Source organism: Yamadazyma tenuis, chromosome 1 (genome assembly GCF_029203305.1).
Source record: "Yamadazyma tenuis chromosome 1, complete sequence".
Taxonomy (NCBI): domain Eukaryota; kingdom Fungi; phylum Ascomycota; class Pichiomycetes; order Serinales; family Debaryomycetaceae; genus Yamadazyma; species Yamadazyma tenuis.
Window position 1 is genome coordinate 988,539 of NC_089461.1, and position 24,226 is coordinate 1,012,764.

Here is a 24,226-nt window from a genome sequence, read left to right on the forward strand (position 1 = left end):
CAACAATACTTACTTACCACATAAGGTAAACCGTGCATTAAATATTCATTGCCATAAGTTAAAATTTGCCTTGGAATATTTCCCCCATCGCCACCGCAATGATCTCTGCAACCCCTTCTCCTGTACATTTGGCAGTAATTTCAAAGTGCTTCCCTTCGGTACCGACACTCTTGATCGAAAGCAATACTCCATAATTATTGGTTTGGGTGTGGAGGATACCAGCAGCTAAAACAAGCACCTTGTTCGGATCATCTTCACTACTGCTGAATACAATTGAGAACCTGAGTCGCTGCACAAGTCTGACAATGTTGGAAGCAGTGTATTTGTACGCAGTGTTGGGACGGATGGTAAATTCTCCCTTGTTATTGGGAAGTAATTGGTTAATTTGAAGCCATCTGGTCTTGAATTCCTCCACAAGTAACGTCGTGGGAGTGAGGGTCTTCAATACGTTCACGGGGAATTTCAAATTCAATTGGTTGAACGATCCTCCACAACTAAAACTTATAGATAGAACCGGCGATTGTTCCACGTCCACAACCCCACGAACCTTGACTTCTATTTCGATCAGGGACTTGTCCAAGATGATCTGGTCGGGTGTTTTGGTAAGATTCATGATGTAGCTGGGGTCGACTGTATTCGCATTACTCTTCAATTCCAAAATCTTGAAACTCGTGAGTTGATTCAGAGTCGATTTGTAGGAGTTATTGATGACTTGAAGCTTGTACAACAACTTGAAGTCATCAATACGGTCAACTTTATAAGTAATTCTCGCCAACTGGCTTTCATAAAAGATACCTGCATCGAAGTGAAGCATTCGGTGGTAACCATTATACCAATTTGGAGACAACACCAATTTCTCTTCCTGAAATGGATTCTCAAAATCAGCTTCCGGTCCACCCAAATCGATCAAGCTACCGTTGCCGTTTCCATTTCCATTAGTCGTCTTCTTTTGGATTTTAGCTGCATTCACCATGAAACTCGATTTGTCGGTCCCTACTATGTGGTTAAGAGTCCCAATTCTTGACAAAAGGTGGTTTTTCTTGGTTTCAAATGGAGGAAGAGGCCTGATAATATTCGATAAAAGACCCTTGGAGTTCATGGTAAACATGTTCAAATATTCATTGGCTCTGGACTGGATTTCAATATCAATCGAGTCCTTCTCGATTTCAAATAAATCAATGATATTTGGAATGAAATCTTCATCCGGATAGCAGTTGCAGAACTTGATAAAGGTGGAGAGTATCATGGATCTCGATACCAAACCAGCAGTGACGTAGATCTTGTAGAGAGCTTGGAACTGAATCTGAGGAGGGAATTCATTCTTAATTAACGACCCATATTCACCAATCAAAAACGCTGACATTTTCACCAAATTTTCGCTCAATTGATCACTTCTGATCAACTTACCCATTAACAACTTGCAGGTTTTGACATGAAGCTCATCGTTATTTACGATAATCTGAATAATCCTCTCCCAAATCTCGTTGTTGAGGAACTCTGAATTGGCAGAAGACCCCGGAATCGACAACAACCTTATCATAATGTTAACGTACCAGGTCGAGTCTTTTGCGAACTTCTCAGCCAAGATGGCTATCTTGATTGACAACTCCGATTTCAATTGATAATCCAACATCGGAAAATAGTCAAGCAATTTGTTGATTATAACCTGGTAGTTCAGGTCATTCGTGATGATGTAGAATAAGTCCAAAGTTTTTCTCTTGATACCAATGTCCTTATCATTGAGTAGATGCTCAGCCACTCCCATCCGGTCAAAGATCAACCCATTGTATGACTGGGTCAACTTCTCGTCTGAAGATCTACTTATAAGCTTGATCAACACGTCTAGAGCTAAGTACCTTGTGTTTGTATCGGTAGACTTCAAGAGGTGCAACAAAGCGTTTATAGCCCCCAAAATCGACTCACTAGAAGCATTCAAGAATATGGCCAACCCCACCGACTGAAAAAGAATGGAGCTCTGGATATTCTTATTGGACAAGGCGTTAATGGACTTGGTCAGCTGGTTAATTGAAGTGGAAATCACCTGTTTCAACGTCTTGAGATCCTTTGGGTTTAAGTTAATTACCAAAGACGAATCCATGAGAAAGCATGTTTCAAGCAATTGAAGCAACCGTATAGTAACCCATGGGGCCGGGATTCCATAGTAGAAGTATGACTCATCGCAGTTTGCATTGATCACCAACTCTTCAAGGTTATTTGTGAGAGAAGCCACTAAATTCTTCACCTGAGTGGGTTTCATCCCAACCACCAATTCTGCCACCGGCAATCCGTTCAAAATAATCGACAAGTCGTTGTTGTAGTCCACCAAGGAGAACAACCGGGGGATCCAGTTGTCGTTGACGACCAAAAGATTGGGATATAATTGGATAAGCATCTTCAAGCATACAAGAGACTTCTTCTTCAAAAGCAACGCAGACATCGGGCTAATTGCAAACGAGTAGACCTGGTTGGCTAATTCAAGAAATTTACTGATCACCACACTGGTTTCCGGTAGCTGGTAGCCCGGCAAATTGAAGTTATTAGCAATAAACTGAAGTGCTAACGCGTTGAATATCTCATTGTCAATCTTCAAATCGTGTGAAAGTTGCAGGTACACCGAACCCAAAAGTTCTTCAAAGTACGTATTTGTTCCCTTGAATCCCGTATGGGCCGTGTCACTATGACTGGTAAATATGATAGATAATGTAAGGTATCCTAAGGACTTCTCCTGGATGGTTTTGGCGCTGATTAGCGAGAGACTCTCTTTTACACCCAAATCGACTAAGTCATCGTAGCCCAGCAAATATATGTACATCAACTTACAGATGTACTTCTTCCGTTGATAAGTGCTCAAGTTGGAGGAGAATTTGGTACGAATATTATTGATTTCAAGGTTTATTCGCTTCTTCTCCTGTTCGAAATCCTGGGAGTTTCGGATGTCTATAATGAATTGGGTCAAGCCCTTCATGGGAGAGGCGGACATGGGTACACGTGACCGCGGCTGATGAGAGAGTCCGGTTATCAACGACACTTTGGCAGGTATTCACTTAATGGGATCTAGTGGTGATCTACCGACAGTAGTGCGACATGCGACACGACGGAGCGCGAGGGAACCGCGAGGTTGGTGCGGTAGGTTTGTGGGGGATGTGCACGACCGTTTTTCCATTGGCCAATGAATCGACACTGCGAACAAACTGCGAGTGGAAAAAAAGTTCGGGAAACACATTACACCTGCTAAACATGTCTTCAGTAGCCAAAGCCGTCAGCACCAAAGTCGAGTGGGCCACCATCATCTCCAAGTTGGGATTGACTGGAAGCACCGCCAGCTCCTTGAACGCCTTCAAAAAGAGACACGATGAGGCCAAGAAGGAATATCTCACCTTGTCCCAACAACCTACCACTGTTGATTTCGAACACTACAAAACCGTTTTGAATAACAAAAAAGTGGTCGAAGACATCGCCAAAAAGGTTGGTGAATTCAAGCCCGCCACCTACGACGTGTCCAAGACCCTCAAGACCATCGAGGTGTTTGAGGCCAAGGCCATTGAAAACGCCAAATTGACTGAAAAGTCTGTGTTGGACGAAATCAACCAATTAAACACCACTTTGAAGGACATTGAAAACTCGCGTCCTTTCGACCAATTGACCGTCGACGATGTGGCTAAGGCCAGACCCGACTTGGACGATAAGGTCAACTATATGATCAAGAACGGTAAATGGAACGTTCCAGGATACAAGGAGAAGTTCGGTGACTTGACTGTCATGTAAGTTTCTGTTTATTATCCTCATCATATTACGCTCCATGTCATATATACTGAATATTAGGTTCTACCGAAGACTATATATTCCGTCATCAATATAAAAAATTCGATCAAAATACCGGAAATATTCGCCGGGAAGGTACGACACTGTCGATACTTGATGGCAGGGTGGGACCAGTTGTGCCACTGGGCGGGCGTAGAATCCTCTGTCAAATTGTCGACTCCAGCTTGTCACTACAACGTTACATTTGTACTTGCGCTTCAAAAGTGCCAATTGCTTCAGCAACTGCAGGAAGAGCCCAAGCCGCCCGGAGGCCTTTAGTTGCCAGTAGAACCTTGACACCCCATCCACCACCACGCACACAAGATGCTCATGTGGGGTGAGGTTGGAGGTCACGTGACCCACCTTCTGGAGGAGGTCTTCAAAGGTGTCGGCAGCTACATGCGCACCTGGCCAGGGCAACGTCTGCAGGCCCCCGCACACAATGACGATGGTGGCAGGTGTGTACACGTGACGTGAAATGTACTGTTTCCTGGCGTCTCGGGTCTCAAACACAAGGTGGCACGTCTGGCCCTCGAGCGGCTCGGACAACTCCGTGCACTGGGCCCCCGCTACCACGATCTCGCGTAAAGGCTTGGTATAGATCATTTTTTATCCCCGAGACCCTTGTCACCTGTTGCTCGTAATTAAACACGTAGTATTTAGCGAAGTCCGACGCGCGCGCGTGGGTGCCGCAGGGACCGCAGCAACTGACACCGCGGTGCTGGGCCCATGGGGCGAGGATGCCTCACTGACTTCCTCGCCGGTTGCCTCGCAACAAAAATTGCGCGCCATGATAGACGATACTGCTTTCTTCGTAATAAACCCACGTACCGACTTCTTTTGACAAACACCCAACCGACAAATCCAAATTGGTTTTTTCGTACCCATCATCCCTTGACCATAGCCTTGACTCCCAGCCCTGTATTCTAACCAAGGCCTTTTCTGCGGGTGTGTGCTGCTTCATCCCTTTTGTTTGTCTAACTGTGCCAACGCACTTATGTTGTCTTTCAAACGACGGTTCTATCTCCCGATATCGTACGCAAAAATACTCATCTCGCATCTCATCCGATGCTGGCTCAACAACCGAACACTCCTACAAACAGTGGTAGTGATTATACGAAATTGTATTCCCTTATGTGTATGGCTTTTGCTTTTTAACACTATGAACCTTATTCCCAACCTGGTAAAACCCCGAATTAACGTGCGACTAGTGATGCGATTAGATGACTACGTGTTCCAGACATGGCAGGGTGGCGTATTAACGGTGCTTTGCCTTTTCCTCGGTGGTATATTGGTATTTGGGCGATTTTATAGTCCCACCACTGTGAAGAGCGAGCCTAGGAGTCATGTAATTGCTCTAAGTGACTTGGAGGCCAACAAAGCGGCGCCAGTGGGACAGGTCCAGCCTTCCCAAGACAACGATACGGCGGTAGCATCGCCTATCTGCAGCTGGGACCGATTCCCCGTTTACCTGATGATGCTTGGATGGGTTATTCTCAATGGAATCTACAGTTTCAAAGATCCCATCAACAAGGCCAAAAACATCGTGGCCCTTGTGTTCTACTTGATGGGTCACGTCCTCGTGGTGCCCGCGACTGCGTGGTACCTCTACTTGTTTCAGCCGCTGCGTATTCTCAAGTTGTTTGTGATTGCAATTGGCGTGCAGAGCATCTGCGTCAACATTACGCACTTGGTATTCCCCAACGTGCCACCCATTTATATTCAGTACTACGGGGAGAACAAAAACGCCACATATGACCTGCCCGGGTACTCCGAAGGGTTAACACGAATTGAGTTGAACTTCCCGTTTGGCAGGGTGTTAAACTTTTTCATTATTTATGTCAAATCCATTGAGTTTGGTATTCTTCCATCGCTTCATTCGTGCATGTCACTTACTAGCGTTTATTTTCTTGTGAACCTTATAAGTATACGGGTGATGAAGGTGGCATTACTTGTGTACAGTTGTTTCCAAATCTGGTCGTCACTTTACTTGGATCATCACTGGCGAGTTGACATTCTTTTCTCGGTATTCTACTCGATGTTTTCCTACTTGATGGTGAAGGATAAGCTTGTGTCGATTAGAAGCCAGTTCCGGTACGACGCCAAGTTTGGCCGGGAAACCACCATGGGTATGAGGGTATTTCATGGGACGGGACTTGAATGGTGGTTTACCCCCACATAGTCATTTTATAGAGCATAGTGCATAGATATGCAACGGTTGATGTGGACGTAGTGTTGGATCTAGCGTAGTGTTGGATCTAGCGTAGTGTTGGATCTAGCGTCGTGTTGGATCTAGCGTGGTGCTGGATCTAGTGTGGTGCTGGATCTAGTGTGGTGCTGGATCTAGTGTGGTGCTGGGTTTACCGTGGTGCTGGATTTACCGTGGTGCTGGATTTACCGTGGTGCTGGATTTACCGTGGTGCTGGATTTACCGTGGTGCTGGATTTAGCGTATCGTTAGCATAATGAGCACAGTGCCGCCTGGATGGTGTGTGGGTGGCCAAATTTCTTCAACTCCATTAGCAACTCTGTCTATTAATAGGTCCTCTCCTATCCTCTCAATACGCGGAATAATTACCCCACCGTCGCTTCCAAGATTTTTCATCAACTGCCATTTTCTCCACAAGAACCAGTTTTGTGTTTTGTGCTTAGGATCTTCTCTGCCGCACTGGTGGCCTGAGGAAGAGATCAAACCAAGTCAACCGCGGGCGCGGTACCCGGCGTGGTGTCGTGGTGGTGCGGTGGTGGCTGTGGGTGGACCCACCTTCGTCATGCACAATCCAGCTGTTCTCAGCCTTGGCAACGCTACATCTCCTTATGCACGCTCACCCCCATATGCGCTGACATAATCGAGAACATCCAATGGTTAGTATTCTTGAGCGTGAGCGTCAACAATATTCAGCCTCGTTAATAGGAGTCGTACGTACAGCCTCGTTGAAGAAGCTCAGCACGCGCTCGATCTGCTATCAGGAGATTGATGGGGTTGACCGGTTGGGTGTTTTTGTGTTGTTGGTAATGTTGATATTGTTGGTAGTAGCAACCCCCAGATGATGGGGGGTGCCTGAATAGTGTTGGGCTCAGGGGACAAGAGGCTGAAATATACCTTTGCTATTCAGGTGCCTGATCTTATGGTTGTGTGCAGGAATCTCTAAGATTGGGTTTTTCTTCTCAGATGGAATCAGTGACGTCCCAGATCCAAGACATAACCAGAACTGTAAGTATATCATGTTGACCGAAGGATCTTGTAGCAATATCCACCCTTCAAATACAAACTCTTACGGATATTGGAACACCAATATTTCATTTGGCGATTGCCTTTTCTGTGCCCCCATCCAATTCTCGCATCGTGAAATTTAGCCTCATCTTCCAAACAAACCAGTTTTTCTGGTGCTGCTGTTTCGTCAAATTGTATACAAATAAGAACCATTTCCCACTCACGTTATTTTTTTTTAAGCTTAAGGTTCTAGAGAGCTAGTTTTTGCCAGATCAGTTTTGCATTTTTCAACCTCGTCATAAGCTTCTGCATTTATCTTAGTACTGCTCTTTGTTATTGTTCGTTTGTTGACAGCTCATGACACCATTACCTCGGTTGTACAACAAGAAACTCAAGTTCTGGCTTCCGCTTTTTCTCGTGGTGGTATGTGGATTGTTCCAGCTCCATGCAGTGCTACTCACACCCGTCAACCAGCAGCGGTTGGACCTTGAAGCCCTTCATCTCCAAAGAGATTCAGGGTTCAACCCCAAATTATCCACCTACAGCTTGTATACCTTCATAAACAAAGTTCATGATGGTGCCAAGCTTCATTTGCACTGGGACGATCTCGTGGACCTTCTGCCAGGTTCCCTGATGGTGGCTCAGTTCCGTCAAATTGATGATGAAAGTCGGTGTTCGGCAGAAGTGGAAGCATTTGGATCCGTCAATTCCTACTGGCTCGAAAGCTACGAAACCAAAGTCCTTCGTAGCATGGCCAACTTGTTCTGCCTTAAGGACGTACCGGATCGGGTGTTTGTTCGGTCACCTACCGGCTACTTACTGGTGCCGGTGGAAGGCCGTCGTCGGTATGGTAGTTTACTCAACACCCTGTTCAGCAACAACGACTTCATGAATGAGTATAACTCATTGGACGCCAACGTCAACCACTACGACTTCTACCCCCTCAATACCCTCAATAAGTCGGTGGATATCGACGTTAACCAATTCTACTTTGACCCGGAGTATGAGATGATCAAATTAACCCAACTGCAAAACAAACACCAGTTGAGCCCTGAAGACCTGAAGTATCTTGGGTTTCTCAAGTACGCCAACTCCATAGTCGATGATAGTGATCGGTACTTCAAGTATCCGTGGATTTACTCGGATGTGGTCCAGGGAAATTCCCATCACTTGGCCCACCCGTTCTTCAAGCGGTTTATTTCCATCCGGGAAAGACAGAGCATCATCCAGCACATGATTCGTGCCTGGTTCGAGTTTGCAGAGGCCATCGACGTACCGTCTTGGGTCAACTACGGCTCCTTACTCGGGTGGGCCTATAACGGTGTAAACATGCCATGGGACACCGACGTGGATATCCAGTTGTCGATCCGTCACCTCGACTATTTGCTGCGGCACTACAACAACTCCTTGGTGCTTGAAAACCCCCAGTGGGGAAATGCAAAGTACTTGCTTGATATCAGCCCCACGTACGTGCGTCAAGGTAATGGCCGTAACTTCATCGACGGTCGGTTCATCGATATCAACTCAGGGTTATACATCGACATTTCGGCCTTGAGCCACACCAACTTCAATCCGCCTTCCACCTTGGCTGGTGATGATAACGACATATTGGTGCACTGTAAGCATTTTAACTGGCACTCCCTTTCAGAGATCCTTCCACTCAGGCACACATACTTCGAAGGGTCTTCGGTGTATATTCCTTCGAATATCTCGTCGATATTGGACCGTAAGTACGGTAAAGAAAGCTTTACCACCAAGTTAAACTTCATGGACTATAACTACCAAGATGACATCAACCTCTGGGTACCTGACAGTGTATGTGCCAAAAGTCCCGAGATCAACCGGTTCCAGTCGCTGTCCCGCACCCTGTTGACGTTGCCCGGCGCCTGTGACTCCCGGATGTTACAGGATGAGTACAACATTAACTATCAGTTTGGTCACAGACACTTGTTGTTAAACGCCGACATCGACCATCCTGTTGACTATAACATTAAAGACTTGGGAGATTTACCCATCACCAGAAAAGATACTTGGTCCTACTACCATGACTTGCACAATGGGCTTGTCCATAACGAAAACTGGTTTCACGAATATAATGACTGAGTATTTGCATGTATAATAATATATACCACATTTTTTTAGCAGCCTAAAGGTCGCGATCGCGACTGCGAGGTTTTTGTTAACATGGATCCAACCTCGTTTGCAAGTGTGTTAGAGGGCGTCAAGCGCATGCGAGAGCAGTATGCTGATGCCAGCGATGATGGTGATGATGCGGACTCTGCCCCCAAGCGTCCTCAAACCGACAGCCCGCAACCCGATCAACTGCTCCCTTCATCTGCAACTAGTGCAAGTGATGCCACAAACACAAGAATCACAAATACAACCCTCCCCACACAACCCATGGTTCGATCGCTGCTACTGCCGCTGCCGGTGGGTGTCGGGCAGAGCTCTCGCCCGGTCTCTCGCCGCATTCAGCCCGCAGTTCAAATGTACTCCCAGATTCAAGTGGCCCCGTCACAGAAGGGAAACCCAGTCTTCCAGAGCTCCTTGCTTAAACAGAAGCCTATCGCGTATAATAAGGAAATCTTGTCTGACTACTACATAAACCCCACGCTCCAAGTGTTGTTTCTTTCAATGAAGTATCATCAATTACACCCCGAGTATATATGGCGAAGGTGTAAAAAACTCAACCAGGGTTCTACGGTGCTGACCATTAAAGACAACGCGTGTAAGATTCTTTTGGCAGTAATCGACATCGAGAGTCCGCAAGAAGCGCTTCGCAAGTTGAACAATATCTGTATCAAGCAAGACTTGACGTTACTTATAGCATGGTCTTTTGAGCAAGCCGGTAACTACATCGCCATGTTGAAGGACAACGAGCTTTCAAGAACCAAGGTGAACTTGACGATCCGAGGAGCCAAGCAGAGCGACTTCAAGTCCAATTTGACCGATACTCTCACGAGCATTCGAGCTATTAACAAGACAGACGTCATCAACCTCATGACAGAAATCGGCTCGTTCAAGGACATTGTGGAGGCTGATAACATCAAAATCCATGGTTTTGGTGACAGAAAGATCCTGAATCTCAAGGCCACCTTCAGCCAGCCATTCATCTTGAATAAGGAACAAACTCCAGATAATGAACCTGAACGACTGCAATAATGACCATCTGTGGTCTATGTACATTACTATATAGCTCTAAGTCAGGCAGCCGGCTTGGCATTCTCCTTCTCCATTTGCAACACCTTTGTTCTCAATGCCATATTTAACTGATTCAATATCTCGTTCTTCTGTACCAAGATTTCTTTCAACTTGGCGGAGTCTTCATTCAATTTGGTGATTTTCGACGTATATACCCGCTTGGCATCCTCGCTGGTCTTCTCCACATAGTAGCCAGTACCAATGTCTACCAAGAACTTCTCTGGGTCTTGTACCTTGCCTGGCAAATACAAAGAACTTGTCAAAGGTACAAGCAACTGCTTGTCTTGCTGAGATTTCATGTTATCGATGCTGCTTATACAGTCTTTTAATTTAGACTGGGCCGTCTGTAATGCTTGTAGTGAGGACGTGAAGTGTGTGACCTCTTCCTCGGTGGACTTCTTGAGCTCTACAAGCTGTTGGGGGTGAAGTTGTCCCAAATCTATTCTCTGCGACATGGTGGACTTGGTTGAGGGTTTGGAAAATTTAGTTGCGAGATTTTCAGCCATGGGAAACGATGGAGGGACTATTGCAAAACGTCAGGATATCATCAACTTGTACAAAAAGGACATCGAGAAGCACCGTGGTGATTTACCAGAGGATCCAGTAGACTTATCCAGGTGTGTGCTTTCGCACAAGTCGTTGGTGGATGAAAAGGTAGTAGGAGACTCCAAGGGTAACATGATTCTCAAACAGCTGATACTTGAATTTTTGTTAGAGAAAACCTACAAAACAAATCAGCTGTTTGCGCACCTCAAGTCTTTGAATGATGTTCTCGATATAAACCCGGTTTTTGAGCACGGCCAGTTAGTCTGTCCTGTGTCAAAGTCGTCTTTAACGTTTGTCTACTTGAGGACTTGCGGGTGCGTATTAGATCACAAACTTATAACAAAGCTTGTGGAGCTTAAGAGCTTGAAGTGTCCAGCTTGTCAGACACCGTACGAAGAGGTTGACGTGGTAGTGATAAATCCTGGGTCTCAGGATGCTGAGGCGAATGAAGAACACTTGAAACTCCTTCTGTCGCAAGGCTTGCACCACACCAAGAAACCGGTGAAAAAGGGCAAGAAGTCCAAACGAAACCACACTACGAGTCTGCCGACAAAGAAACGTAAATTATAGGCTATGTACATAATAAGATATTGGGGCGTCTAGTTTTCTTTGGTTTGTTCAGGGTCAAACTTCAACTTGTTTCTGTTCATTTTGGCATAGTCGGAGTTCATGTAGATGTTGAAGGAAATAGAACCAAGTCCCACCACACAAATACCCACCAATCCAAGAACGGTGCTTCTGTGGATGATATCTGTTGCTCTGACTCTGAAAGGAAGTTGTTGTGACATTTTGAAAGTAGTGATGAAAATCAAGTGATACAGAAAACGAGCAGAGATTGGTGCGCACTGAGAATTTTATATTCTATAAACACAAATTATATCAAGTACTTGATATACTCGTGGCCAACCAAGTCGATCTCCACGAGCACCGGATTGGAATATACCACTTGCAACAACCAGCTGCGATTGTATAACCTGAAAATATTGACCAACTCGTCGGCATTGGGGAACTGCTGAAACTGGCTTATTATGTAGTCCAAGATATCTTTGGCAAGTAGATTGATTTTGTTCAATTTCAATCCCGTGGAACTGAACAAGATCTTGCTATTTAACAGCTCTAATGACTGTTGGAACTTGGCAGTATCAATCGAGCCGATAGGCAATTGTTCGTTTATATCCCTCTTGTCCACCACCACTTTCTTCTTCAATGCCTCATAATTGGCAACATCAATGTCAACCGCAAATTGTCTGGGCTGAATGCCTCTGATGATGAACTTTTTCTTAGGGGGCTCTACGTTTTTCAACATCACCACCATAGCTTCAGAGTTCGGAAATGCATTCGTCACATTCTTGATAAAGTCGACTGCTGGTAATAATTCAGGAAATTCAGCCAACTTGTTTTTCCAGATGGGTTCAAATTGTTTCTCGTAGGCCTTCCACAAAGAAATCTGGGTGACTTCACCAATGACACCTTCGCTGGGGGTGTCATCATCGTAGCTATCGTTGAAGATAGGTTCATAGCAGCATCTCAACCAAACACTCGATCTCATTGGCTCGGGAAATTTGGAAATTATATCATACAAGTTTGAAGACAATAAAGGTGGTTCCAGGGGAACACTGGAGTGGTTTGATCTCTTGGCCAAGTGTTCTTCGATTTTATGTTCGGTTATCGGTTCGTTCAACATCACGTCTGTAGTCAACAACACGGGTAATTGTTTTAACAAAGTGTGCAAATTCTTCTTGCTCGAGTTGATTTGTAAGAGTGTACTCAATCGGTTGAACTTAGACTCTTTTAAGCTTTGGTTCTTATCAGAAGCACCCGAGTTCAAGTACTGTTTTATGAAGTCCAATACCGAAACATTCAATTTTGGGTCATTGAGCAACAAGTAATTCAAAAAGTGCTCAAGATGCTCTTCTGTAAAGTTGTCGATACAGTTGTCGTAAAGCGGTACCAAACTTTCATCGCCTGATTTAGCATTATTTTGGTTGTTAAACTCTTTGTTCTCGTTATCAGAAATGGTATCGGCCTTGGTAAATAACAAGTGAGTTAAACAATTCAAAGAGCCAATAATCAAGTACTTGTCAGACGAGTTGGTGGAAATAAACAACATGAGGTTAAACAACTCGTCAGTCTTTGGGTTATTGATATAGTAACATGTCAAGGTGTCCAAAATATCGATGGTGTGGAAAAGGTACTCGACAAATTGGTCTTTGTACCTACCCAAGCTAAATCCAGGGCCATCTTTGTAAATCCACTCCACCAAGAGCTTGAGTACATCGGCGAGGTCCTGCTTGAACTCATAGATTTGTGAAAGCCATTGCTGGTTGGTGATATCTTGAATGGAATTCCTGATACTCAATAAAGCATCCAAGCTCAAGTTGACGGTTGAGTTGGAGATTTCATCGGCCTTGCCGTCTTGGATCAACCGAAATGGAACCATAAAGTACTTGATCAATTGTTTCCCCAAGTACTCGTTTTTCTCGAAATCTATCGTATCGGGAGCCACAAAAGACTGCTGGTAGGTTGACGCCAACGCCCACTCTACTTCGGAAGCGACATTTGACTTGAGCGACATGACGATTCTATCCATCAACGTGGCCCCCATATGACCGTTTCCAATGAGATTCATCTGGTTGACATTGCCGTTGATGGTGCTGGTGGAAGACGTATAGACATTGATAGGAACTGGTTGGACCGACATAGCAACAGAAAAATTGTACGGGTTATAAGGCTGAGTCTCAGAGGGCCAATACAGTCGATAGTTAATACTGTTGAAGAAATCAGATGGTCTCAACAAACACAAAGGTAGTACACGGTGGATTTCAAACAACTGAGCAGGAAAACTGGTCGCGGTGGTGGGCGCACTCCTTTACCATCGCGCTAGCACCGAGCACTGAGCACCGTGTGTGCCCGCACCGCAAAGAACGGCTCTGATAAGGGAGAACAAATATAAAGTCAGTCATTCCACTAGCACAAGTCAATTGTTAAAGGTGCTTGACGAACTGTTCTTAGATACCATTCGACTCAACCGTATAGTGTCATGAAGTTTTCGGCACTCTTATCGCTCGCTATGGCCACCAGTGCCGTCAATGCTGGGTTTCTTTCAGGGTTAAACCAGCACATCTTCAGTAATAACCACAAAGTTATTGACACCGAAGCTGACCACAAAAGCACCAATTCTTTGTTGCAGAAGTTAACTGTGGAATTAACCAACCCCGAATATGCCAAGGTCCCGGAATTGGCCGAGGCCTGGGCGTTTATCTCTGAAACTTTGTCTCCCAAGCAGATACAAAGAAAGGTTGACCAGTACACAAAACCTGTTAGCAAATTCAACAACAAGTTCAGGGGCCTCAAAGGTGTCAGAGAAGGATTCCAGACGTTGTCCCATGACAAGTTTGAAGGCTACTCCATTGATATCAAGCAGAACCACCCTGAAGCACTAGGTCTTGATACCGTTAACCAGTACACTGGATACTTGAACGTAGAAAAGTTGGGTAAACACTTTTTCTTTTGGTTCTTTGAAAGCAGAAACGACCCTGCTAACGACCCGATCATTTTGTGGATCAATGGAGGACCTGGATGTTCCAGTACCACTGGGTTGTTTTTTGAGTTAGGCCCTTCTTCAATCAACTCCACCATTCAGCCCGTGTACAACCCTTACTCGTGGAATGCCAACGCATCGGTGATTTTCTTGGACCAGCCTGTGGGTGTGGGCTATTCGTACACCGAAGGTGATCAGGTCAAAAATACTGCCACTGCTGCCAAAGATTTTTACGTTTTTGTCGAATTATTCTTCCAGAAATTCCCTGAGTTCAGAGGAAACAAGTTCCACATTGCTGGGGAGTCCTACGGAGGCCACTACATTCCCAGCTTTGCTGCTGAGATCATTAACAACGCTGATAGAACCTTTGAATTGTCGTCGGTGTTGATTGGAAACGGTATCACCGATCCTCTTATCCAGTACAAGGCGTACCGTCCTATGGGATGTGGAGAAGGAGGATACAAGCTGGTATTGGATGAAGAAACCTGTGAGCAAATGGATAGTGACTACCCCAAGTGTGCTGTATTGACTGAGTTGTGCTACAAGTTCCAAAACCCTCTTACTTGTGTTCCTGCCACTGTTTTCTGTGAGAAAAAGTTGTTTGGACCTTATGACGAAACCGGCTTAAACCCCTACGACATCAGAAGACCTTGTGATGAACCCGGTGGAGAATGTTACAGCGGCATGAATTACATTGATGAGTTCTTGAACAGTGAATACGTGAAGGCTACCGTCGGAGCTGAGGTGGATATTTTCACTTCTTGTGACGATACCGTGTTCCAAAACTTCATTTTGGATGGAGATGAAATGAAGCCATTCCAACAGTATGTGGCAGAATTGTTGGAAAAGGACGTTCCTGTATTGTTGTATGCTGGTGATAAAGACTATATCTGTAACTGGTTGGGTAACCACGACTGGTCCGATGCTTTGGAGTACTCTGGACATCAAGCGTTTGAACTGGCACCTTTAAGAACTTGGGTTACTAACAACAACAAATTCGCTGGACAGGTCAAGAATTACAAGAAGTTTACGTTTTTGAGGGTCTACGACGCAGGACATATGGTTCCGTACGATCAGCCTGAAAATTCTTTGGACATGGTCAACACATGGATTCTGGGTGACTATTCTTTTGGCTATTAGTGTATATGGTTGCAATAAATGATGCGCAGGGGGGGGCTGGAGCCCTCCTCTTTAAGTTTTGGACCCGAGCGTCGGGAGAAAAGTCGTGTGTTTATCGCCCGAGATTTTTCACCTCATTACCTAAAGACGAGCGCAGAAAACTTTTCAGTTATCCCAACTATACACAAAATGGCTACGTATGTAAACCACCCACCAAAGACCCCTTAATGTTTGTAGATATCAGGCATTAGCAGAGGGCATGAGAGACGAAGCGAATATTATTATCCTTTCCTCCCAAGAGGCCAAGGGAATTCAAGATTATCTTGCAGCTGATTATTCAATTACACTCAAAGTGCCGATGCCTGATAAATCTGTTTTCCTCTGAGTCTAAACAACCGTACCGGGGATGTGATTGGGAATGAACGTGGCTGTTCAGTTCCTCAATCGACCAAGAGTTTTTGTGGCTCTGGAAACATCCTGATGGTACTGATATTATGGACTAAGAGTAAATAGGTTTTCATCCCCAGGGAGTCATTATATGACTTTTTACACCTTACTAACTATTCACAGTACCTTGAAACCAGAAACCTTGATCAAGAAAAAGAAGACCGACGAAAAGATCTTGAAGCAAAGAGCTGCTGACAGAGTCGTCAGAAAAGCCGTATGTATAAATTTTCAACCCTAGTTCTTGATATGGTAGTTGATAAAACCCATATATTTTTGAAGATGAAGACACCAATCTGTATTCGGCTAGCTACGGCAATGTTGTCAATCGTTAACCATCTTTCGGGACTGAGAAAATAGAAGGATCAAAAGAACTATATCATATATGATTATGTTACTAACAACCTTTAGGCTAACAAGGAAAAGAGAAAGGCCATCTACGAAAGAAACGCTGCCTACACCAAGGAATACGCTGAAGCCGAAAGAGCCATCATCTCTGCCAAGAGAGATGCTAAGGCTGCTGGTTCTTACTACGTTGATGCTCAACCAAAGTTGGCTTTCGTCATCAGAATCAAGGGTATCATGAAGATTCCACCAAAGCCAAGAAAGGTTTTGCAATTGTTAAGATTGACCCAAATTAACTCTGGTGTGTTTGTCAAGTTGACCAAGGCCACCACTGAGTTGTTGAAGTTGGCTGACCCATACATTGCTTACGGTTACCCAAGTTTGGCTACCATCAAGCAATTGACTTACAAGAGAGGATTCGGTAAGGTCAACAAGCAAAGAGTTCCTTTGTCTGACAATGCCATTATCGAAGCTAACTTGGGTAAGTATGGTATTTTGTCTATTGAAGACTTGATCCACGAAATTTACACTGTTGGACCAAACTTCAAGCAAGCCAACAACTTTTTGTGGCCATTCAAGTTGTCTAACCCAACCGGTGGTTTCAGATCCAGAAAGTTCTTCCACTTTATCCAAGGTGGTGACTTCGGTAACAGAGAAGAGTACATCAACGCTTTGGTTAAGCAAATGAACTAAGTTGTATAGGTTTGTACATTTACTACACGTTAATCACTAAGTTGTGAAGTAATACTTCTATCTTGTCTCAAACCAGTCTCCCATTTGGTATGCCAAATACTCGAGCCACTGAAATTCTTTCCACCAAACCATTGAAACTGGGTACTCATCCCCCCAGTGGTTGATTCCATATGTGTCGTAGATATACTCAGCTCCTGAATTGTGGTTGTTAAAGACATTCAAGGTAATGAAATAAAAAATCCGTAGAATCGTCATGATTATAATACAGGTGATGATTAAGGTAACAACATTCACAAACACAATCCCCACGTTCTTGTGTTGTTCTTTATACCTATAATACATTCTATACTGTTTTAGTAGCGGGATCTTGAAGAGAAACTGTTGTAATTCCTCACTATGGTTGTCAGACTGCAACCTCAACTTACTTTGAAGTGAGTCGATTAACTGGTTCTGCTGCTCCAAATTGGCCGTCAAGTTTTTGATGACAGAGTTCTCTTTCAACTTCTCAAACTCTTTCTGATACTGTTCACACATGCTTTCTAGTACTTTTATAGTTTTGTCTCGTTGGTTGCACTGGTTGATAAGGTCTCGTGTCACCAGGTCTTGGGACTTATTACCTTTGGTGGAGGTTACAATGGACGTACTCCTTGCCTCTTTTTCGAGGGTCTCGATATAGTCTTTCAAGCTCTGGTTTTGTTTCTCGAGACTTCGTATCCTGAACTGATGTTCTTTGTTCAGGCTCTGCAAATCACTATTTTCACGAGAAATCAATGATATGTGGTCCTCCCTTTGGTTGACTTGATTCTCCTGCATATTCATTGATTTGAAGGACCCAAGGCCTCTTTTCATGAATGGTCTCGACATGTGGTTAACAGTTTGATTGGGGGATAATGGGTATGATTTGGAAGGATTGGTGATCAATGAAACCAAGTTTGCTCGAGATATACCAGTTCGCTCTGTTAGAAACCTCAAAAGACTTGTATGTTTTACAAGCTTCAACACGAAGTTTTTGAGTTCCAGCTTGTATAACTTTAAGGTGGGTTTATCTTGAATCATCTCGTTCAAAAGTTTTGTTTCATCATGTTTAAGAAAGTTCTGTCCGTTCAATTGGAGCTCCAATTCCGATATGAGCTCTCGTAGTTGTAGGACATAAATGTAATCTTTCCCTTTGCTGACGGTGTCCCAGCACTTGTGCACAAAGTTATCCACCACTTCTTCGGAGTCCATTTTGTTTTGAGATGTGGTAGCTGATAGATATTTGTGTACGCGAAACAGCGCGCACCTCGACGAAGACGTGTTGGCTGCAAAATAGAACGGTACGAGGCTATTATACATAACCATCTATATTGTCGTTATATGGTTTCCCAGTGTTACTGATGGGTATATTTAACTAATGGTTGTTTTTTGAGCAATTTACGTTTGATTTTGATGGAGTTGTGGGAGTCTTCAAAGTCTTTGGTGGATTTCACAAGATTTATAAGAACTGTGAGTTTTGTATAATACAATTTATATTACAGACATAAAGATTTGTTACCCTTTATTTTCGTAGGGATTATTGTTTTCAAATGTTAAGTTGGTTTTCAGTTTCACAAGCGGTGAACCGTTAGCTTCAGACTGGTAGGTGTTACCATTGGCTTCATTTGTTTCTGGTTGCAAAATATCAGGTCCGTGAACTTCAGGTGGTATAACAGCAACATGATTTTCTTGAGGTGAAGTCTTACCGGGAAGAGCTACTTCTTTAGTTACTTCAACATGGTTTGAGACTGAGAAACTTGGAACTTGAGAGCTTGGTTTGGAAGCTGGATCAGAATCGGGCATTATATAGTCAGCATCATTTTGACCAGATTCAAGTGGAAGAGCAAGGGTTGCAGGTTCTGGTAAACTAGTTTGTTGTACTGTAGCTGTAATATCTTCAGTCCTCTCAGTATTAGTAGCCGATTCTTCCAAAGGTGGTTCAATTGGAGTATCGGGTGTGTAGGTCCTCGGTTGGGTCTCTGGTGAAGTGTGAAGTGCTTCCTGAATCGGTAACAAGCCAAGAACTGAATATGATGGTGAGCGAACAGCAGCAGGCAATGCTACATGAGGCTTTTCAGAGTCGACTTTGGAGTAAGGATAAAACAGAATCGTCAGAGACCCTGAAAGCCCAAGTTCTTCAACTGGAGCCGATTCTTCAACTGGAGCAGGCTCTTCAACTGGAGCAGGCTCTTCAACTGGAGCAGGCTCTTCAAGAGTAACTGGTTCTTCTATTGGCGCTGGTTGTTCAACTGAAGCTGGCTCTTCAACTGGAGCTGGCTCTTCAAGAGCAATTGCCTCCCTAACCGAGACAGGTGGGTCTTTGGCAACCTCTTCTGTCGAAATTTGCGGTAATTCAACATGCTGTGGTACTTCTTCTCTTTTTTGTGAAACTTCAGTCATTTGTGTGTAGTCTTGAGACTGCCCTACACGAGTAGTTTCAGGGTGAAGTTGTTGGGTAAAATCCATCAAAAGCTGCACTTGCTCAAGTTCAGAATCATCTAAAGGCGTGGACAATTGTGAATCCTTGACAACTTCCTGCTCTAAATGTGGTTCACCTTCGGCCGCCGAATTTGGGTGTGATACACCATTATTTATAACAATATTGGTGTCAAAGTCTTGAGGGTGTTCTTTAGTTTCATTTTCCAAAGCAATTACCTGGTTGGGGACAGTCAACTCTTGTTTTGCAACCAAAGAAGCCTGGTTCTCTATTGTAAAATCTTGGTCATGCTCGCTATCTGGAAGAACAACGTCCACTTGGCTTCTATCAGTTTCGGGAATTTCCTTATCGCCTCTATCAAGATCTGTCACGTTGGTTTCAGGCACCACAGCTTCCGTAACACGCGACCAAGCAGCTTCCAGGGGTTTGCTCAACTTTTCTAGATCACTAGCACTCTCGTTGAAGTCTGTAGAAACATCCACGGTCTCAGTTTCATCAAGATCATTAGCTGCTTCAACTAGAGCATCTATTGGAGAGTAGCTGATGTGGTTCTGTGGACTTTCCTTTGACTTCACCGGTCTATCAGGGGAACGTTTTGCACCAGTGGGTGGTGACTGAGGAACGGCTGACGGAGGAGATTGGGCCTGTGTTTTGTTCCAACGTTGATACTCTTCAACCCTTTGTTTTAAACTTTTTATTGACTCGTACTTTCTGATGGAGGTTAGCAACTCGTAGTACAAGTCCTCAAGAAGAATAGCAGCTCCATAAACTTTCCGAAATATGAAGTATAACTGGCCAAGTGTCTCGTCAATGGAGAGGTCCAGCTGTTTGATCCTAGTAACCTGATGGGTATATAGGATTCCTGCCTTTTGTACGATGTTATTCAACTCCACCAACTTGAGGTACTCTTGAGTGGGGTGGATTTGAAGTCTCTTCATATCTTCTGTGAACTTTATCAAGTCCAACAGGGACATTTGCTGAGACATATGATTGTCTTCGTTCTTACCTGAGGATACCAATTCACACACCGGACAAATGAAAACTTCGTCATCATCAAGCTCGTTTTCTTCGACCTTTACCTCTTCTTTTTTGAGTTTCTTGGATTCTCTCTTCTTCTTAGCCTTCTCACCACTCTTAGATTTCTTTGTGTCTTCCGTCTTTTCCTCTTCCTCGACGGTGATGGTGTTGGAATCGTTAACGTCTTTTATACATGAATCATGGTACCATTCTTTACACTTATCACACTCGATCATTGTTCCGAATTCGTATTCCCGACAAACACAGTAGATTTGGTGCATGTTGATATCATCATTGTCATGAAGAAACAAAAACGTAGTGGAGTTGGGGTAAGTGTCATCTTCGGTAGAGAAGCTTATATGGCATTTTCCCATAAACTTCTGTAACAACTTGATGAGCTCAACCGAAACAGCTCCTTTGGTATCAGCATTTTGCATGTCAATACTGGTGGTTGTCACCAAATTCAAGTTCTTGAGTAGCTTGGTGTAAGTTTCAAGGAATTTTTCTGTGGCCTCGATAGGTTCATCGATCAATTTCCAGTCTTTGGGGCTGATAGGAAGCTTGGTCTCCTTTAATTCTTGCTGAAGCTTTTTTGCTTCTTCAAACAGGTACTCCTTTTCACCAGTTCGAAGATGATTGTTGAATTCATACAACCGTTGTAAAGTTTCCAAGGATGCCTTGAAGTCCAAGAGTTCATCGAACCTGTTGATATCAATAAAAATCCGATTTTCATTAGGTAATTTGAGCTTTTCATCGATCTCATCGATTAAGTTATCCACATCTTTGATAGAGGATATATTGAGCTCCTCGAGGGCTAAACTGTGTTCCATTCGCTTGGTAATAGAATGGCTGTTTTTGATGGTTTTTTCAATGATCAGAATCTTGTCAACATCTTTCGAGCCAAGAAGCTCTAAACCTTGCTGATAGAATTGTTCCAAGTCCTTTAGGGTAAAAAGTCTCTTTTTGTCTTTGAGAGGCTCACCACCAGACACAATGATATCAAAAGTCGCCATCCACTTCATTCTATCCCTTATCCTCATGATGAACTCAAGCGAGCTTAATCTGATCCCAAAAGACTTGCCGAAATTGATCAAATCATTGAACTCTCTGAGGGAGGGGTTTTCTTTGGATATCAACAACCGAGTGCTTCTTTCGAAGTTTTCAATTTCATTCTTGAACTCGATAATTTGGTCAACTTCCACACAGTCAAAGTTTAACGAAGGGATTTGGGAGATTAACTTAATCATCTGGGGAATTATTTCATTGGCGTCCGACAACACCTGTTCATCATCACCAGCATTTCTTATTCTCTGCTGATGTTTGATTGATATAATGGCCTGGCAGTCTTCAACAAACTTATTGGCCTCGTTTATAAAAGCTTTCAAGGACGCCAACTGGTGCTTGAAAGAAGTAACCATGATGGATTCTTTTTCACCGATTAGCCTATTGTAATGCTGAGCAACACTAAGATTGATGAGTATCTTTTCCCCATCTACAAGCAAAGCCTTGTAGTTCTTCAAAGGCATGGAAAAGTTTTCTTCCATCACCTCTTTATATTGCGACATCCACCCATTATAATCATCAGAATAGTTGGACAAGATTCTGCTGAACAGCCTTAACTTTTCATCGGAAACAAACAAGTGTAATTCGGCCCTTATTGACCCATCGTTAAGGTCGGGGATAGTCTTGGAATCGAGGTGCTCTTCTGCTTTGTTGATATCCAAGTACTCCAAGAAGCTTTTTATAGATATATTCAACCTTTGGTTTGTGTGCACATCCAAAAGGACAACTTTGGAAGGAAACACATTAGCCAATGTGTCGTCCGATATGTAGGTGGTATCATTAAGCGATTTTTCGTCGATTGTAGTCTCTCTTATGGCAATCTGGTTCCGAAGTTCGTTTCTGAGCTCGAGTTCTTCCTCATATAGCTTGTTATACAACAGAGACACACCACTGTGCACAGAAGAATTTAAGCATAATTTGGAGGAAGAAACGGTATTCAGGTCGAAGCTCAGGAGCAAGTTAACAAGCAATCTGAAGGTTGAGAAACTGGGCAAAATCTGATGCTGAAGTAACCACTTTTCTCCTTCAATGGCATAATCGAGCCAAAGTGCGGACGCAAAGTTGGTTTCCTCACTTATACTGAGACCTAAAGATACGTTGAAGGCATAAGTTTTGGGATAGGTGATGATATAATCTCCTGGTTTCTGGAGCACTGTGTGGAAAGTGATACCAAGCTCTGTCAATTTCGAAGGGGAAATGAACAGATCCAAAACTGGGGGTTTGGAGGTTTTGTGCTCAATTAACTGTTGGAATACTCGGTTGGAATGCTTCAATCTGATATCGTCAGCGTCTGAGCTGTACAAGGATTGTTTCAACGCTTCGAACTTGATACGTTTATTCTCATTCGTATCATCGAAATACTTCAAACATTCGTCTGTAGTGGGAACTGCTTGCTCTTTTCTGACAGACTCCAAGTAGTTCTCAAACTTCTCGAAATCCAGCTCAGGCACAATGTACCATTTCTTGAACCCGGTAAGTTGATGGTTGATTCGGAGGGTAAAGTGATCTTCACAGCGCCAGGGATCTGTGGAAAACGTCATTCCCACAACCACTGTTGGGTCTGTTATTCTGGAGTTCAAGTCGTTTTCGTGAAGTGCGCTCAATAAGGAATTGGGTAATACAGAAACATTGCACAAGCTCCAAGGGCTCATTGAATCAGCTTCAAACTGGGTCAGGTTGGATAAGGAATCGTTTATATTGGATCCCAACCCGCTTTTCCGCAAAGGGACTCGTATGGGGTTGAGTGAGTGTTGGTTGAAGTCAGGTATAGTAGACCAGTATTGGGATTCAAGGGCCTCTAGGGAGATTTGGGAACCTCCAGTAACGAAATTTTGGAACTCGGCGTCCTCTGCTATCACCAGTTCCAATGTTGAACCAGAGACACCACGGGCAGTGTCGTCGATATTTATCAGGTTGTCCAATACGCTTTTGATGTGGAAGTTCAACTGCGAGCATGGGGAAAGTGAATTCTGCAGAATTTCCACCAGAACTGGAGATTCTAGAAGAAACCCTTTTTGGGATTTGACTTTCACCGACCGCTTAAAGCGCTTGTAGGAACCACAGACAGAGTGGAGCATTCTTTTGCCGGTATTATTCATTTCAAGCGAGTCCATCTGGCTGGCTTCAAATTTTAACAAGTAGGTGGAATAGATAGACTTGACTGGCCGGTCATTAAACCGGATCGAAAGAGAGTTCCATTGCGATTCGCTGAGTTCGGAGAAACCACCTAGCTCGGTCACAGTCGCGTAGAGCTCGTACAAATCGATTGGTGACGGAGCCTTTTCAGGCGCAGTTGAGGGTGAAGTTGATGGTACTTCAGCCTGAATCATCTTATGCCATTGGAGGTAGCGGTGGCAGAACCGGAGACGGGATAGGATGCTGACGGAGGATTCTGGGGATTGGAAAGGGTTTTTGGCATCAAACTGAAAGTTGTTCAAGCTGACGGAATGAGGGTGCCGATGGGGTGAGACCTTAATTGCACCACCCAATTTCCCTTGGCGGCCGTACCGCTGTACCACATCCACAGGATCCTTGCACGTATCGGTGTCGGTCGTAACGTGCACAATTGCCGTGGGAAGAGAAGGGGTTTTGGTATCGTCCTTGATGGCTGCGTTGAGTCCGTGTGAGCATGGTTGAAGCGATGGATGTAGATTGAGATTCAGAGGCACTGGAACCAGCAGAAAAGTTGTCAGAGATCCTGAATCCGTATCAGTCACTACTCCTGTAGGGCCGGTACCAATATACTGCGATGCTGGAGTTACCACATTCTTGTGTTCATTGGATCCACACAT

General features: G+C 44.1%; 12 protein-coding genes across 12 annotated transcripts; 6 read left to right on the forward strand and 6 right to left on the reverse strand. All coding sequences in view use genetic code 12, as the record gives it.

Moving 5' to 3' along the window:
- Positions 1-58: 58 nt before the first annotated feature.
- Positions 59-2,980, reverse strand: PSN45_000491 (uncharacterized protein; the record flags this gene model as incomplete). Its single annotated transcript, XM_006687911.2, has 1 exon — positions 59-2,980. The coding sequence occupies one exon, from the start codon at positions 2,978-2,980 to the stop codon at positions 59-61; it is 2,922 nt and encodes a 973-aa protein (XP_006687974.2).
- Positions 2,981-3,237: 257 nt separating this feature from the next.
- Positions 3,238-5,983, forward strand: PSN45_000492 (uncharacterized protein; the record flags this gene model as incomplete). Its single annotated transcript, XM_006687913.2, has 2 exons — positions 3,238-3,761; positions 5,116-5,983. The coding sequence occupies 2 exons, from the start codon at positions 3,238-3,240 to the stop codon at positions 5,981-5,983; spliced, it is 1,392 nt and encodes a 463-aa protein (XP_006687976.2).
- Positions 5,984-7,371: 1,388 nt separating this feature from the next.
- Positions 7,372-9,117, forward strand: PSN45_000493 (uncharacterized protein; the record flags this gene model as incomplete). The annotated part of the gene is made up of 1 exon (XM_006687914.2): positions 7,372-9,117. The coding sequence occupies one exon, from the start codon at positions 7,372-7,374 to the stop codon at positions 9,115-9,117; it is 1,746 nt and encodes a 581-aa protein (XP_006687977.1).
- A 384-nt stretch (positions 9,118-9,501) lies between these two features.
- Positions 9,502-10,176, forward strand: RAD10 (ssDNA endonuclease and repair protein rad10; the record flags this gene model as incomplete). The annotated part of the gene is made up of 1 exon (XM_006687915.2): positions 9,502-10,176. One exon carries the CDS (start codon positions 9,502-9,504, stop codon positions 10,174-10,176), a length of 675 nt encoding a protein of 224 aa, XP_006687978.2.
- A 41-nt stretch (positions 10,177-10,217) lies between these two features.
- Positions 10,218-10,670, reverse strand: GIM5 (subunit of tubulin prefoldin; the record flags this gene model as incomplete). The annotated part of the gene is made up of 1 exon (XM_006687916.1): positions 10,218-10,670. One exon carries the CDS (start codon positions 10,668-10,670, stop codon positions 10,218-10,220), a length of 453 nt encoding a protein of 150 aa, XP_006687979.1.
- A 49-nt stretch (positions 10,671-10,719) lies between these two features.
- rtf2 (Replication termination factor 2) lies at positions 10,720-11,331 on the forward strand (the record flags this gene model as incomplete). The annotated part of the gene is made up of 1 exon (XM_006688773.2): positions 10,720-11,331. The coding sequence occupies one exon, from the start codon at positions 10,720-10,722 to the stop codon at positions 11,329-11,331; it is 612 nt and encodes a 203-aa protein (XP_006688836.1).
- A 29-nt stretch (positions 11,332-11,360) lies between these two features.
- On the reverse strand, positions 11,361-11,549 carry PSN45_000497 (uncharacterized protein; the record flags this gene model as incomplete). The annotated part of the gene is made up of 1 exon (XM_006687917.2): positions 11,361-11,549. One exon carries the CDS (start codon positions 11,547-11,549, stop codon positions 11,361-11,363), a length of 189 nt encoding a protein of 62 aa, XP_006687980.1.
- Positions 11,550-11,635: 86 nt separating this feature from the next.
- On the reverse strand, positions 11,636-13,462 carry RSC9 (Chromatin structure-remodeling complex protein rsc9; the record flags this gene model as incomplete). Its single annotated transcript, XM_006687918.2, has 1 exon — positions 11,636-13,462. The coding sequence occupies one exon, from the start codon at positions 13,460-13,462 to the stop codon at positions 11,636-11,638; it is 1,827 nt and encodes a 608-aa protein (XP_006687981.1).
- Positions 13,463-13,801: 339 nt separating this feature from the next.
- Positions 13,802-15,442, forward strand: PSN45_000499 (carboxypeptidase C; the record flags this gene model as incomplete). Its single annotated transcript, XM_066157465.1, has 1 exon — positions 13,802-15,442. One exon carries the CDS (start codon positions 13,802-13,804, stop codon positions 15,440-15,442), a length of 1,641 nt encoding a protein of 546 aa, XP_066013562.1.
- Positions 15,443-15,610: 168 nt separating this feature from the next.
- RPL7 (60S ribosomal protein uL30) lies at positions 15,611-16,903 on the forward strand (the record flags this gene model as incomplete). The annotated part of the gene is made up of 3 exons (XM_006687920.2): positions 15,611-15,618; positions 15,992-16,082; positions 16,277-16,903. The coding sequence occupies 3 exons, from the start codon at positions 15,611-15,613 to the stop codon at positions 16,901-16,903; spliced, it is 726 nt and encodes a 241-aa protein (XP_006687983.1).
- A 57-nt stretch (positions 16,904-16,960) lies between these two features.
- Positions 16,961-18,130, reverse strand: PSN45_000501 (uncharacterized protein; the record flags this gene model as incomplete). Its single annotated transcript, XM_006687922.1, has 1 exon — positions 16,961-18,130. One exon carries the CDS (start codon positions 18,128-18,130, stop codon positions 16,961-16,963), a length of 1,170 nt encoding a protein of 389 aa, XP_006687985.1.
- A 303-nt stretch (positions 18,131-18,433) lies between these two features.
- On the reverse strand, positions 18,434-24,226 carry ECM5 (PLU-1-like protein; the record flags this gene model as incomplete). The annotated part of the gene is made up of 1 exon (XM_006687923.2): positions 18,434-24,226. One exon carries the CDS (start codon positions 24,224-24,226, stop codon positions 18,434-18,436), a length of 5,793 nt encoding a protein of 1,930 aa, XP_006687986.2.